At 36.7% G+C, this 16,237-nt stretch overlaps 1 protein-coding gene across 3 annotated transcripts in view; it reads left to right on the forward strand.

Moving 5' to 3' along the window:
- Positions 1-16,237, forward strand: part of PRCP (prolylcarboxypeptidase) — a 70,302-nt gene that overhangs the window by 41,828 nt on the left and 12,237 nt on the right. For all 3 annotated transcript variants that reach the window (XM_026518204.4, XM_048217342.2, XM_048217343.2), the window contains exons 5-8: positions 4,566-4,747; positions 4,979-5,136; positions 5,706-5,878; positions 15,517-15,681. In XM_026518204.4, the coding sequence (XP_026373989.1) occupies positions 4,566-4,747; positions 4,979-5,136; positions 5,706-5,878; positions 15,517-15,681 (678 nt within the window). The remainder of the gene's footprint in view (positions 1-4,565; positions 4,748-4,978; positions 5,137-5,705; positions 5,879-15,516; positions 15,682-16,237) is intronic.

Consider the following 16,237-nt stretch of genomic DNA (forward strand, 5'->3'; position numbering starts at 1 on the left):
CCCTCAAGCCAAAGCCTAACCCAGAGCAAGGGCCTAACTCTTTTCAATTTGATGAAGGCCGAGGGAGGTGACGAAGTTGCAGAAGAAAAGTCTGAAGCTAGCAGAGTTCGGTTCATGAGATTTAAGAAAGAAGCCATCTCCGTAACATAAAAGTGCAAGATGAAGCAGTAAGTGCTGATTTAGAAGCTGCAGTAAGTTATATAGAAGATCTAGCTGAGATAATTAGTGAAGGTGGCTACATTAAACAATAGATTTTCATTATAGACAAAACAGCTTTTTGTTGAAAGAGGATGCCATCTAGGACTTTCATTGCTAGAGAGGAGAAGTCAATGTTTGGCCTCATATCTTCGAAAGGACAGCCTGACTCTCTTGTTAGGGGTTAATGTAGCACATTTACCATTCTGAATATCCTAGGGCCTTAAAGAACAATGCTAAATCTACTTTGTTTGTGCGCTGTAACTGGAAAAACAAGCCTTGGTGCCTGCACATCTGTTCGCAACATGGTTTACTGAGTGCTTTAAAACCACTGTTGAGACCTACTGCTCAGGAAGAAAAAAGTTCCTTTCAAAATATTATTGTTCATTGACAATGCACCTGGTCACCCAAGAGCTCTGATGGAGATGTACAAGGAGATGAATGTTGTTTTCATGTCTCCTAATACAGCATCCATTCTGCAGCCCTTGGATCAAGGAATCATTTTGACTTTCAAATCTTATTTAAGAAATGCATTTCGTAAGGCTATAGCTGCCACAGAGAGTAAATCCTCTGACAGATATGGGCAAAGTCAATTGAAAACCTGGAAAGGATTCACCATTCTAGATGCCATGAAGGACATTCAGGATTTGTGGGAAGAGGTCAAAATAGCAACATGAACAGGAGTTTGAAAGAAGTGGATTCCAACCCTCATGTATGACTGTGAGGAGCTGAAGACTTCAGTGGAGGATGTAAGTGCAGATGTGGTGGAAAGAGCAAGAGAATTAGAATGAGAAGTGGAGCCTGAAGATGTGACTGAATTGCTCCAATCTCATGATAAAACTTGAATAGATGAAGAGTTGCTTCTCATGGATGAGCAAAGAAGGTGGTTTCTGGAGATGGAATCTACTGCTGGTGAAGATGCTGTGAAGACTGTTGAAATGACAGTGAATGTAGAAAATTATATAAACCTAGTTGGTAAAACAGCTATAGGGTTTGAGAGGATTGATTCCAATTTTGAAGTTCTACTGTGGGTAAAATGCTATTAAACAGCATCACATGCTACAGAGAAAGCATTCATGAAAGGAAATATCAATCAATGTGGCAGACTTCATTGTTGTTTTATTTTAAGACATTGCCACAGCCACCCTGGCCTTCAGCAACCACAACCCTGACCAGTCAGCAGCCATCATCCTTTAGGCATGATCATCCACTGGTAAAAAGATGAAAGTTCAGAAAACTCACTGAAAGCTCAGATGATGGTTAGCATTTTTTATCAATGAAGTATTTTTAAATTAAGGTATGTACATCTTTTTAGAAATAATACTAATGCACACTTAATAGACTACAGTATAGTGTAAACATAACTTTTATGTGCACTAGGAAACCAAAATAGTCATTTGACTTGCTTTATTGCGATATCCACTTTATTGCAGTGGTCTGGAACTGAACCTGCAATATCTCTGAGGTGTGCCTGCATACTTTTTATTTTTAAGTTTAAAAGTTTTTTTTTTTTTAAGTTTAGGATATTACATGTTCTAATAACATGTCCCACTCTAAGAAAGAAATGATAGCTTTAATTTGATCAGCTTGAAATTTCAAAAATTTGTATTTAATCTTTCCTTTTTATATGCAGACAGATTAAGCCTTTTTAAAACCATAATATTATCATTTATAATGTTGGTCTGTCTTTAACTCAGTGTGATGTGGTTAACTCTCACCAGCGAAATCTTAAGTTATGGCTGCAGAGACTGTGAAGGGAGCTTCTCATTGTTTCAAAAATGTCAGTAAATAGGGGCACCTGGGTGGCACAGTCGTTAAGTGTCTGCCTTCGGCTCAGGGCGTGATCCCAGCATTCTGGGATCGAGCCCCACATCAGGCTCCTCTGCTAGGAGGACACTCCCCCTGCTTGTGTTCCCTCTCTCGCTGGCTGTCTCTCTCTGTCAAATAAATAAATAAAATCTTTAAAAAAAAATGTCAGTAAATAATTCTCTCTAAATTATACACTTATATTACTGGGTCTACCACTGGAAAAATAGAATGAGGACTCAAATGTTTAATAAGGTATTTTTCAATAAAATGAGGACAAATTATCCCTGTTTCAGTGAGTCCAGCAGGCCACCTGGATTCCCTTCTGGCCTTTCCTGATCTCACAAGGAGCTTTGGCCTTGACTACAGACTCTATATCTAATAAAAAGGATACTTTTCCCACAACTAAGTCACTCATGTACTACCTTTGTGATTTTGGGTGTATGAATTTGCCATCTGCACTATTATTTATGTAATATTTTTCTTTAAGCAACTCACTTTTCCAACTTTTCATTGTCTTAACAAGGGCTTTATGTACTAGTTATGTTTTTCTAAATGACATTAAAACAAGTATGAATTTTAAAAAGATTGAGCCTTATCTAAGACCATCATGCATACTACCAGTATACACATACCATCCTTTTGGGGAATTCTGAGTTAGAAGAACTTGGGGACAGTAATTTTCTAGGCTGCCTGTTTTTGAAAGTTTTAGTTTTTGTTCTCAGGGGTTTTATTGGCTCATATTATAAATAAATAAGAAAAAGTCCTTGTGTTGTAAATGAAAAGCAGAACAATTTGCTGATATTTGTTGGGCTGCATGGGAAATTCTATTCTTTAGCTTCTTATTCTGCATAATTATCTGATTAGGAGAGTTGATAGGTTCTGAAATCATTGGGAAGTAGTCAGCTTGTTGCAGACAGAAACATAATATCCTCTCCTAGATCCCTTTGGTTCATACTTTGTTAGCAAAATGGAGAGGGCTCTCTTTGATATGCTTCTTTCTCTTCATGTGCTTACAGAATTTGTCAGTAGCTTGGGAGATAATATTACAAATATTATGCGAGGATTAGAAGAAAATCGCACTCAACTATACATAGTGCCGTGAAAACTGGTAGTAAAAGACTAGTCACAGACAATAAGAAAGGAGATAAGAGGTCAGAAGGTATACATCTTGGATAAGGGGGAAGGCTAAAGGAGTAGGTGACATACATAGGAAAGAGGAAAGATGGGAACTATGTGATTTCAGATTGTGCCAAATGATGGCAGAAGTCAAACAGGGTGGTGAGACCAAAGCGTGAAGATCAAATAGGACAGTCTAATAGGTATATAGCTGTACTAGTTAGCTATTGCTATGTAACAATTTACCTCAAACCTTAGTGACTTAAAACAGCAATAAACATTTATTGTCACATAGTTCCTGTGGGTAAGGAATTAAAAGTGGCTCAGCTAGGAGGTTCTTTTTCAAGGTATCTCATGAGGTTGAGGTATCAGCTGGTGCTAACAGTTATCTGAAGGCTTGACTGGTGCCAGAGAACCCTCTCCACAATATGGAGAATCCACATGAGTGACAAAATGTTGCTGGGTGTTAGCAAGAGGCTGCAATTTGTCTCTTCCAGGGTTTCTCCAAAGGCTTATTTGGGTGGCCTTGTGACAAGGCAGCTGGCTTCCCTCAAAGTCGATAATCCAACAGAGCAAGATAGAAACTCCAGTGCTTATTATGACTTAACATTGGAAGTCACATACCGCTTCTGACACATTTTATTGATTAGAACCAAGTCACTAAGTCCAGTCCAAGCTCAAAGACAGAGGACTTAGGCCTTATCTTTTAAAGGTAGATACTTTATTAGCCTCCTCAGCTTAGCAGGACTCTACCTCCTTATGTTGAAGTGAGGCAGTTGTCTCTAGGCAGAGAATTAGATGATCGTGGAACATACTTTATGAGTATCCTTCTCTCAGGGATCAATGTCTTGTGTTGCCTGTTTTCTAATGCCTGAATATAGTTGCTCTATTGGTTTTTATATTTTATATTTTTATATTGTAAACAACAGGGTAATTTCCAGTTGTCTGTATATCAGACATAAGAATTATCTTTCCGATTAGGGAGGATGAGATTTATTGATGATTCTTCAATTTTTCACAGGATTTGGTCTGCCTTTGCCTGTATGGTAGCCATTTTAAATGTTTCAAGTTCTAAAAGAAAAATTATAATACAGCAATTGTCTGTTAAGCTGAGAATTGTATTCTTTCACATTTGCTATTAAATGTAAGTTACGGATTATTTCTGTTGTTTCAACAACCTCAACGAGATCTTTGGTAAATAACATTTAATAGAAATTACATTTGAATGCAAAATACATTATGTTCATCCCACAAACTTAAAATTGTTTTTTTAATGATTTGTTTAAATCAGCATTGCTATTATGTTGACTGGGCATTTTAACTCAATTGCCTAGAAATTCTATTTGGAGAAAAGCTTATCTGACTGGCTTTTTTCCTGGATCTATGCTATGCCTAAGCTGCTATTATGTGCACATTTATACGTGTTCTTTGTTACTTTTCTTTAGGATTCCAGACACTTGAATTTTCTGACATCAGAACAAGCTCTGGCTGATTTTGCAGTGTTAATCAAACACTTGAAAAGAACAATCCCAGGAGCTAAAAATCAACCTGTCATTGCCATAGGGGGCTCTTACGGTGGCATGCTTGCAGCCTGGTTCAGGATGAAATATCCTCATATGGTGGTTGGGTAAATGCATTTATGTTGGACATGAGCACTTCTTAATGATTGTCAAGGCATACTTAGAGATTTGTTTTGGGTAAAACATGTTCTGTTGTACTGATATTTCTACTTTCTATCTCATTAACAACTATAATTTTTCTCACCATTTTTGTTCAATATCAGTTTCAATTTTAAAACTTGAATTCAGTGAGTTACATTTTTTTTCTTTTCTCCTTTCTTATTTTTCTCACCATTTAGAGCTCTAGCAGCCTCTGCCCCCATCTGGCATTTTGGTAATCTGGTACCTTGTGGTGTATTTATGGAGATTGTAACTAAAGATTTTAAGAGAAGTGGTCCAAATTGTTCAGAAACCATCCGCAGCTCCTGGGATGCTATTAATCGATTTGCAAGAACAGGTAAGCTTTAATTAATAGAATGAAATCACAGAGTTTTTTACCTTTCACTTGTTAATTTCAACACTTCGCAGTTTTTCAGTGACCTTTTTATTTAAGTAAAGCATACAAAAAAGTACACAAATCAAAATACATCACTTGATGAATTTTCACAAGGGAAAACATAATCAGTATGGTATAATAGTATATTCATCATCCAGTGTAATCAGGAACACGGCGTGTATGTGTTGTGTCTGCTGTCTTTTGCTCGACACTATGTTAGAAACATCGATTTGTTTTATTTAGTTGTGGTTTACACATTCTGATTGCTCTCTAGTGTTCCATTTGTTTATTTACTTATTTCAACAGTATCTTTGAAGCAGGGAATAATTCATGTAATTTCTGGCAAACTCCATGAGGATAGACAACTTATTTATCATGGGATTATCCAGAGGCTCTAAAAGTATTTTATTGAATGTTGAAAGAGCATTCTTGGAGAAATGGTATAGAAGATTGAATTTTCTAAAATACCAAGTAAAGTCTTCTGTCAAGTAGTGCTTTTTAGATTCCCAACAATGTGATTCTGTTCTCAGGTGCTGGCTTGCGTTGGCTTTCTGAAGCCCTTGACTTATGTACTGCATTAACAAATACTGAGGATGTCCAGCGTTTGAAAGCCTGGATCTCTGAAACCTGGATAAATCTGGCAATGGTGGACTACCCTTATGAGTCTGACTTTTTACAGCCTTTGCCTGCTTGGCCTATCAAGGTAACAGGAAAATGTCCTTTCATCGCTTTTAATATGAACTTCTCTCTCTCTCTCTATTTTTGTTTTTAGAAAGCATCTTTTTTTTTTTTAATTTAAATTCAAGTTAGTTATCATATAGTATATTATTAGTTTCAGAATTTTGTTTTATTTTTTAAACTGGTGCTTTCTGTGACTTTTAGCATCAAAGGAATCTCCAGTGACAAAGGGCTCTGGGTTTGACTAACCTGGGCAGAAAGCCTGGCTTCTGTCACTTTCTGGTTACTCACTTTGGACATCTTACCTAACTTTTCTTTTTTTCTTGTTTTAAGATTTATTTATCATTTTTTTTTAGAGAGAGAGTACAGGGGGAACAGGGAGAGGGAGAGAGCGTCTTAAGCAGACTCCATACTGAGTGCAGAGCCTGATGTGGGGCTCATCTCATGATCCTGACTGAGATCACCACCTGAGCCCAAACCAAGAGTTGGCGCCTTAACCAACTGCACCACCCAGGCATCCCTTATCTTTTCTAAACATCAGTTCCCTCTCATTTGAATAAAGGAGACAAAAATGTATAGACTATAGAGTTGTATGAATTAGAAGTAAGACCAGGAGTTGCTGCTAATGATTACTATATGCCAAGTCTTGTCCACTTTGCATGGACAATTTACTTTATTACAGCTTTGTGATGTATGTGAGACACGTAGACTTATGTCATATATGGTTAGTGCTTAATAAATGGCAACTGCTATCACAGTGCATGATTCAGTCAACTGCTAATGTGTTCTAAGTTCTACACTTATGATAAAGGAGTGATCTCCATGCAGCAGGGTGAAGTGGAAACAGTACTGACTCTGGATCCTTGATCTAGAACTACCATTTACCAGCTGTGTGATCTTGGGCGAGGCTGTCTTCTTCCCAACCTCCACGTCTTCCTCTGCAAAGTGAGATAATTATACTTACATTCTCCGTAGGTTTGTGCTCAGGATCAAATAAAATATTAGATGTGAAAATGCTCTGGGAAGTGTGAAGACACATTACATCATAAATTTTTATGTTCTTTACACGCCAAAATTCTTTATTGTGTATCCCCTTTGAAGCATTTCTTTGTGAAAAACATTCTTCTTAGTTTTAAAATCAAAGTTTAGCCAACTTGGTGGTTAAGTTTAGAGAATATAACTGAAACTATAGCTAGAATGAGTGCTGAAAATGTAAATAAACTTGATAATATGAGAACCAGTTTTCAAAACCACTTTTAGTTTAAAACAGTCCTTTTGAACTTAATATTAAATGAACATTTTGCTTAAAACTTTGTAACCCAAATGGAACAAGGTCATTTGCTATTAGAGATACTTTTCTTCATCTAAAAAGTAGAATGCCAAGTGGATGTCTTGCACATAGCAGGCCGGAAGTAAATGTGTATTGAATTAAATTGATTTTAGACAATACAGAATTATTTAAAAGAACTGATCTCTCTCATGGTAAGAAAAACTGGATCAAATAATGAGAAAAAACTAAATTTGAGTCAGTTAGCCTCCATATATGTCTTTGTGCTAATAATGCCTTATCTGTATTATTTTACTATTTTCACAACACTTACATATATGCTATTCCATTTAATCCCTATAATATAGGAAAAAGAGGTACAGTGGAGGAAACTTATGGAGTTTTATGGAGAGGAAATTTAAGCTCAGTGAAGAGATGGTGAAAGTGGGATTTGAACTTGGGTCTACCATTGTTCAGAACCTCTGATCTTCCACCATATTGCACTGGATTAGGAGAGGATTTGGCTGAAGTTTTGGGTGGATCACCAGCCGCATTTAGACAACTATCAGATTTAACTGTATTCTCTGTACAAAGTGAGAATTACGTTTGCATTTTTATGCCCACTTGAAGAACAAATGAGTTGTCAGGTGATAAAAACATATGGGGAATTCCTTTGTTATTTAGAATGAAGGTTGGCAAACTTTATTTTTAAAGAAGTAGATAGTTTTGTGGGCCTTGGCAAACTTTATTTTTAAAGAAGTAGATAGTTTTGTGGGCCGTTCGGTTTCTGCCACAATTACTTAGTTCTACAGCTGTAGCAAGAAAGTAGCCACAGACAAATATAAATCAATAAGAAGCACTATGTCACAATAATACTTTATTTATAAAACCGGCAGTAGCCTGGATTTGGCCTGGGAGCCGACCCCTGATTTAGAAAAAAGCCAGAGGAATACCGCTTTTTAGTGTTCATTTGTTTATGATTTGGAACAAGGAACACTAACTTTGCTTTTCTCCCCATTTCTTTAATGTTCCTTTTGAGATATTTTGCTGTTGCATCTTAAATGTAAATAAATATTCTATCCTTTCTCTCCTAAATATTCACTCAAAGTTAGTGGAGTATATCTCAAATATTTTGTCATCTGTTTTTGATTTAGCACAATCCTTCTTTTATCCTTTGTATATATACATTATAAAAGTTTAAGACAAGGTAACTTGTGTCTTTGCCCGACAGTCACCTTTTACTTTTCTTCAAGACTACTTCTTGTCATTCTCTTCAGTTATTTCTTACTGGTTTTATCCTTTCTTTTGGCATATTAAGGAATTCTTGATTGCTTATAATATATTTATGACTCTGTTTCTTGCCTGCACCCCCACCAAAAGAAATCTCTCTGCCCTCTGCTTGAGAAATTTCCATTGCCTCTATTTCCATTTCCATCCTATATGATTTCAGAATATTTCTCCTACATGTCTCCCTCCCAGACTTTTAGCTTCAGATCACTTTCTTTCACTGTTCATTCTGTTTCTCCTTTCTTGACCTCGTTCTCTGTTCTCCCAACCCACTAATCCCAGGAACACTACCCGGTTGGGGACCGCTCTTTCACTTGGATAGTTCCATTTAACCAGGACTCCTCCTCCCTCTGATACACTTCCTCCTTTTTAAAGGGCTGACAAACAGCCGTCCTTTTCTAAGTCTGTAACTCAGGCTTAGGATAGTAAGATAATATGTAACAGTTGAGTTATGAAAAAAAGTAGGTGATTTCCAGTTCTGCCTCGACCTTGTATGGTTCTGAAGGATCCATAGGCAGTGATTGAATGCCTTTTCCGTGTCAAGTATCGTTCTTTTTAATTTGTTTGTGGGCTTTGCGCACTCAGACTCCATTTGCTTTTGTTTACTGTTAACAGAAGCTGCAACATTCATGCAGAAATAATCATGGACTTGGCTGAAGGAACACAAGGAAGAAGAGAAAAGGGAAATAGAAAACCTCTCTGTCATTTGACTGCTCTGTCAGCATAAAAACTGCTAGGTTTCTTCTCACTAAAGAGCAGTTTTTAAGGATACTATAGAAGTTGTTTATTTTGAGTTAAATTTGTAGCTGATAATTCACCAAATCTTTTGGCTTAGCTTTCTGAGCGTGCAGATAGATATAGTGAAATAATAAGACATAAGATGGAAAATCTCTTCCGTTTGTCTTGGTGTTTGATAATGTATGCGACCTCTCTGGGTGGTTTAAGCGGTTTAGGTGCATTCTATGAAAAGAGAGCTTTTAATGACAAAACTAATGTGATTATCTGTGAGTGTGAGAGGGGTATTGAAACCTTAGAGAAAGAAAATCTGTTAGAAAAGCTGAATGTATCTGCTTAATCCTTTCTCTAATGTGGATGGACCGAACTTTCTGAGAGGAGGTTGGTCTTTTTTTTTTTTTTTAACCTATCTTCTTTCCTTCTTTTAAAACAAATTTCTTTGCCCCCTTTTCTTTCTCTTATTCAAATGCATATCCTTATAGGTAAGGGGACACATAAAGCTTTTAAACAAATCATTATCTTTACTTTCTCTAGTGTATGTGGGGTCAAAGGGCAGAATTTGAATATTTGGGTGCAGAGCTAATTAGTTTGGTACTAAGATTGGAACGTTCTATCTATTTCTGTACTCTTTAAAACCAGAATTATTAAAATGGATGTGTAATGCTCTTTTTAAGTTTTTTTTCCTGAATGTTCACCTATGTTCTAGGAAATAGAAAGTAAATTAAGTTATTTCATATGTTGATTGTTGAGCCTCATATTAATTACTATTTTACAGTTTTCTTTTTTGTTGCATAGTAAAAAAGTTGTATGATTTTTATATTGCCACAGAATCCCTTTTATTAAAATTGTTACCTAAGACAAACTTAGAAAAATATAATCTAAGAATAAAAAATTTGCTTAAAAAATTAAGCAGGAGACTATAGGTATATTTAGGCACTGTTTGTGTTATTTTTCTCTTATACTACAACTTTGAAGTTGAATATGTGTAGTGTTGGTTTTTACAAATGGAAGCTCCAGACTGAGTCTTGCATTTGAATCCCAGCTCTGCTACTTCCTGGCTGTATGACTTTGGGCAAGTTTCTTAACCCCTCTGTGCCTTAGTTTCCTCATCAGCAAAGTGGGGATATAGTACTTGTAATGCTTATTAGGGTTATTATGAGAATTTAATAGGACCCCGTGTATAGTAAACACTAAATTGATATTAGTTATATAATGATAACAATAGCTATTATTGTTGTTATATAAAAAAGAGGGACAGTGTTATGCCAGGACTTTGTGGCCAAAGTCTGGGTTCAGAACTTGTATTCATAGTTTTAAGATTGTATATCTGTAGCCAGACCTCTCCGAGCTTGTTTTCTCCTCTGTGATATGCAGATGGCCTTATGTTTTTCCCTGGCTCATTGTAGAGAAGGTACCTGACCTCAAGGAATATTCGTTAGTTGTACTAGCAGCCTCAGTCCCAGATGCCCTCATATCAGTGAATTTACAGCATAAGTAGAGATGCTATACCTTATGTAGAAATTGTTTGGAAGAAGCTAATTTGATAGTGTCCACAAAATAAATAGAAAATATAGTACAGAGGCTACATGGGTGGTGAGTATTCTGAATGGAAGTGGTTGGCAGGGACTCTTTCCTTGTTGTCTGAGTAAATCATAGCCCCTAAATAAACAATCAGTAGGCCAAGTGCTTGTACTCATCAACTGGCTAGTAACTGCAAATTATCAGGCTTAAGGTGAAGTGAGTATTAGATGAGGTTGAACCAAAGAAGCTGATATCTGACTGTGTTTGACTTATAAACATGGCAATTTCATGTGGTTCCAACTTAACATTTATATAAGTGTTTTGTGCATTCTGTGGATCTTTAATAAAAGCACATGATTATTTCCTTTTATTCTTTTTTTGTTGGTGTTTTGTTTTTAAAGTTATTTATTTATTTATTTATTTATTTATTTATTTATTTTAGAAATGGGGAAGAGAGAGACAGAGAAAGAGTGGTTGTGTGAGCAGGTTTGGGGAGAGAAGCGAAGGGAGAGAGACAAGCCGACTCTGCGCTGAGTATGGAGCCCAGTGCGGGCTCGGTCCCACAACTCCAAGATCATGACCTGAGCTGAAATCAAGAGTCGGACACTTAACTGACTGAGCCACCCAGGCGCCCCATGATTATCTCCTTTTGAATAAGCATGGAAATAGTGCTGAGGTTTTGCTAGTATAAATTCAGTATTTTTTTTAAAGCTTCATTCATTGTTTACTACCATAATTGTTAAGAAAGTACATAAAGATATGTAGAGATTGTGTTCTTTATGCTAGAGGATGATGCCTGGACTCACAGAGGTTTTGAACTAGAAAGGAACTTTAGGAGCACTAAAATAATAAAATTCCCTTAGTAAATTTGTAAATATTTTACAAAAAATTTTAAGTGATATTTTTTAGGCCTTCTATTATCTAGTGTACCAGTGGAATTATAAATTGGTACTTTCTTTCTGTAAGGCCGCTTGACAGGGTGTAGCAAAGGCCTTAAAAGTGTTTATTTCCTGGGGCACCTGGGTGGCTCAGTTGGTTAAGCGCCTGCCTTCAGCTTAGGTCATGATTCCAGGGTCCTGCTCAGCAGGGAGCCTGCTTCTCCCTCTCCCTCTGCCCCTCCCCACTGCTCCTGCTCTCTCTCTCTCTCTCTCTTTTTTAAATAAATAAATAAATAAATAAATAAATAAATAAATAAATAAAATCTTTTTAAAAATGTTTATTTCCTTTGAGTCAATTATCTCAATAAAACAATTAAGGTTATAATGTAAAGCTTTAGCCCCAGGGTTATTTATATTATAGCCTTTGTAGTGTGAAAGATTGGGAATGATACAAATGAGCAATTGTAGGATTGCTTCAACTTTTCCTCAACTTCCCATCCTGGTCATTGTCCTTCTTAAAGTGTGGTGCTCAGAGCTGGACCCAGTACTCCAAAGGAGCCCTGACCTCACAGAGGACAGTGGACCCAGGGGTGGCCTTAATCTGGACATGGAATTCTATGAGATGCCAAGTTTCTGACCATGATGTTCTCTCTGTGTAACTGGGGCTGCCGAAACCCAAGTATTGTCAGCTGGTGCCAGTCCCCAGCCATGCTTGTGTCTTTTAAGAAGTGACAGTAACTGCTGTTTGCAGAGATGGCTATTCATGGGGACTCCTTTTCTTTGCCTGACAGAGGGCCAGTGTTCTAGCTCTGAGAGGGGATCTGATGCCAGCATGTGAGTCACACTTAACTTGCTACTGTTCTTTTCCAAAGCGTTAGGCTACTTGTTTGTTGTTGCCCATCAGCACTCCCTTTTCCTCCTGCCCAGCTTACATTGGTTACCCTGCCTCTTCTATTGAGCTATGCTCGAACTTAATGCTCTTCTATGCATTCCATGGGTCCATTCCATAGTTTTATGCTGCATTTGCAAAGAGCTGAGTCCACTGTTAGTGTCCACAGTCAAGAAGGAATGCTGATCAACTGCTGGCAATAAGTAATTCAACAAATTCTGTGACTGGTTCTTGATTTCCATATTTTCTTATTTCTGATTGGCATATTTCTTAGGAACATGTTCTGAGAAAAGTGCTATTCAAATGTTAGGCATTTTTTGACCTACCATTAATAATTGAAAGTTGTCAGAACAGTAAAACACTGGTTTTTTTTCTTCAGCTTGCATTTTCGTATTCCTTTAGGCTTGATAGGTTTGCTCAATTCTGTTTCTTTATGTACACCTTTTTAGGTGTATCTTATTCTTATTGACCTTGCTGTTACTTTTTAAAAATTTATTTTTAATTTTTTAATTTTTTTATTATGTTCAGTTAGCCAATATAGAGTACATCATTAATTTTTGATGTAGTGTTCAGTGATTCATTAGTTGTGTATAACACCCAGTGCTCATCACAACACGTGCCCTCCTTAATTGCTGTTACTTTTTTAAGGTATATCCAAGTTATTTGGACATCTTAATTTCTGACTTTTCTTTCACTTGTTATTTCCAAAACTTACTGGGAATAGTGCATGCTCTATCTCCCTTTTGGAAAGACACATTGCAGTTGAGCATATTAAAGTCCCCGAGGAATCCTGCAGTCAAGTAAACTGTTCACATTTGCCAGTATAACATTTCTTAAAATTACTTGACTATGAAAGCTTTTTAACATTTCACAAAAATGTTTTTGTGCTGAATACATTTGGGGAGAGACATTGAATTTTCCCTGATTCATTTCTTCTGCCTTTTCGTGTTTCTTTTTTTTTATCAGAAAGGTGTTGCTGGAAACTGGTCCTAAGCAAAACTGTGATGAGAGACTGGGTTTGCTTTCTGCTGTTCACTTCCTTTCTCAGTGTCCTCCTTTCCTGAGTGGGAGCACATCCCCAGCCCAGGCCCTGTGGCTTCTGCTGCCCAGAGTCTCTCCCTGAAGTAGAGTAACTAGACTCTTTCTTTCTTGGCTCTTTCTTCTCTGGACGTCTCTCTCTCTTTTAATCAGAACTTGCCTGCTGTATACATTTTTTCCATATGAAATGAGAAAGGGCCAAATCACTGACTTCATGTCAGGATGTTAATAGAGGATGCAAGCTTAATGAATGTGTTTTCCTTGCCATTGTGGCTATTTGCAGTTTTACAAGAGAAGCTTTCTAAGCTGTGTAGCATGATGAATAAGATGTGTATTTCGTAACTAGAGAGATCTGGGGTTGTATCTAGATCTTAACATTTACCAGTTGAGTGACTTCAAATAAAGTGGTTTAACCTAAGATTCAGTTTCTCTGTGCAAAATAGTGGACAATAATATATCTGATAAGATTGTTTGAAGACTATATGATATAATGGTTATAAACCCAGAACTCAGTAATTAGTAGTTATTGTTGTTTTTCCGCTGTGATTCCATTGCCTGTGATTTTCCCCCAACATTTTATTGTGTAAAATTTCAAATATGAAAACATTAAAATAATTGGACAGTGAGCACCCATAAAAATACCACCTAAATTCTAGAAAAGTATTTTGCTGTATTTGATTTAGCATGTATATATTTGCCTAGCCATCCTTCTATCCTTCATTCCATTTTATTTTTTAAATGCATTTCAAAGTAAGTTGCAGATATCAATACACTTTTTTTTCCACGTTTTCAGGTATTTATTTATTTATTTATTTATTATTATTATGATATGTTAGTCAGCATACAGTACATCATTAGTTTTTGATGTAGTGTTCCATGATTCATTGTTTTGGTATAACACCCAGTGCTTCATGCAATATGTGCCCTCCTTAATACCCATCACCGAGCTAGCCCATCCCCCCATCCCCCTCCCCTCTAAAACCCTCCGTTTGTTTCCTGGAGTCCATAGTCTCTCGTGGTTCATTTCTCAGTACACTTCTCTTGAACACTTCACCTTTATCATCATTAACTAGAGTTCAGTATTTATGATTTTTTTAGATAAAATTTATATACAGTGAATTGCACAAATTGCAAGTGAACTGTTTGTTGTATAACCCAGACCTCTGTGAAGATATGGAATATTTCCTTACCCCTGAAAGTTCCCCATGCCCCTGTCTAGTCACTTATGCCTTCACTCCTAACCTTGAGTATTGTCTATGATTTTTAATACTAGAATTTCGGGCGCTGATTATAGTCTAGTGATCAGAACATTTGGAAGCTGGGTTGGTACTTGGTATGCTTCTTATCACACCATGGACATTGGAGCTTCGTATAGTTTCTCCATAAGAAATATTATAAATTTTACAGTTTCATAAAAATGTATTTATTCATTCAGCTAGCATTTAGTTGTCAGTTACTTTGCTGAGTGCTGAGTGAGAGGTTATGGAATCAAATGAGTACAGTGCAGTGCTATAGGGGCTGTGCTAGAAACAAGTACAGGGCATAAGTAGAAGCACAAAGCGAGTGATTTAGTTCTTTCCAACTTGAGGGCATAGCTAATGATGGCCTTATAGAGGAGGTGATATTTGAGCTAAGTATCATAGAAAATGAATTGGTGTTTGCCAGACATTAATGGAGTAGGAGAGTGGGAAAAAGGTATTTCAGACAAAGAGGAGAGAAAGAGCCTGGTGTGGTGGGAATGGTTTTGCTGGACTGGAACAAACGATGAGGCCACAGTGGTAGATGTGGAGGACTTTGCATGCCATGCAAATGTCTTTGGTTTATTTCTATAGCTAAGAGAGTAATTTAAATTTTATACTTGTAGAGTAATGATTTATTCATTTATGAACAAGATTATACTCAAGAGATAAAAATTGTCAAGCAGTGCTGTTAGATGTTTAAGATTGTTTTATAGGCAAATCAAAATCATACTTCTTTTTTTCATTAAAAATTATGATTTTATAAATATATTCTTATTCTTCTTCCTTTACGTCTCTTTAAAATGACAGGTAGTGTGCCAGTATTTGAAAAATCCTAGTGTATCTGATGCACAGCTTCTGCAGAATATTTTCCAAGCTCTGAATGTCTATTACAATTATTCAGGCCAGGCAAGCTGCCTGAATATATCAGAGACAACAACTAGCAGTCTGGGAACCCAGGGTTGGAGCTATCAGGTAAGTGTGTATCATTTCCTCAAGTGAAACTTACTTTTCACTGATATGGTTGTACTGTAACAGAGTTCACAAGATTTTGTCACTAACCTGGATCCAAATCGGGGCGCCATTATCTTACAATGTGAGACTGTGGATAAGTTCCTTCCTTCCTTCCTTCCTTCCTTCCTTCCTTCCTTCCTTCCTTCCTTCCTTCCTACTTTACTTCCTTCTTTCCTTCCTGTGTTTAGTCATCACCAAAGATATTCTGGGTACTTACTGCATGTCAGACAACATTCTAGGCTGCGAAGATACAAAGGTAAATAGGACACGATCTCTCCTTCAAATATAGCTCAGTGAAAAAGATACTTATGTTACAATAGATCTTGGTAAGTCCTATAAATGAAGCATTTTATGGATACAGAAAAGAGGGGCAGTCTAACTTGACTCTCTCTGAGCCTCCATTCCTTCATCTGTATGAGACTATTAATAATACTTTCCGTCCAGAGTTGTTTTGATGATTAATTATGATAATAGATGTGAAGGAAAGCAGTTTACAAAAGAAGAATATATAGCCTTA

This window comes from Ursus arctos, unplaced genomic scaffold (assembly GCF_023065955.2).
Source record: "Ursus arctos isolate Adak ecotype North America unplaced genomic scaffold, UrsArc2.0 scaffold_22, whole genome shotgun sequence".
Taxonomy (NCBI): Eukaryota; Metazoa; Chordata; class Mammalia; order Carnivora; family Ursidae; genus Ursus; species Ursus arctos.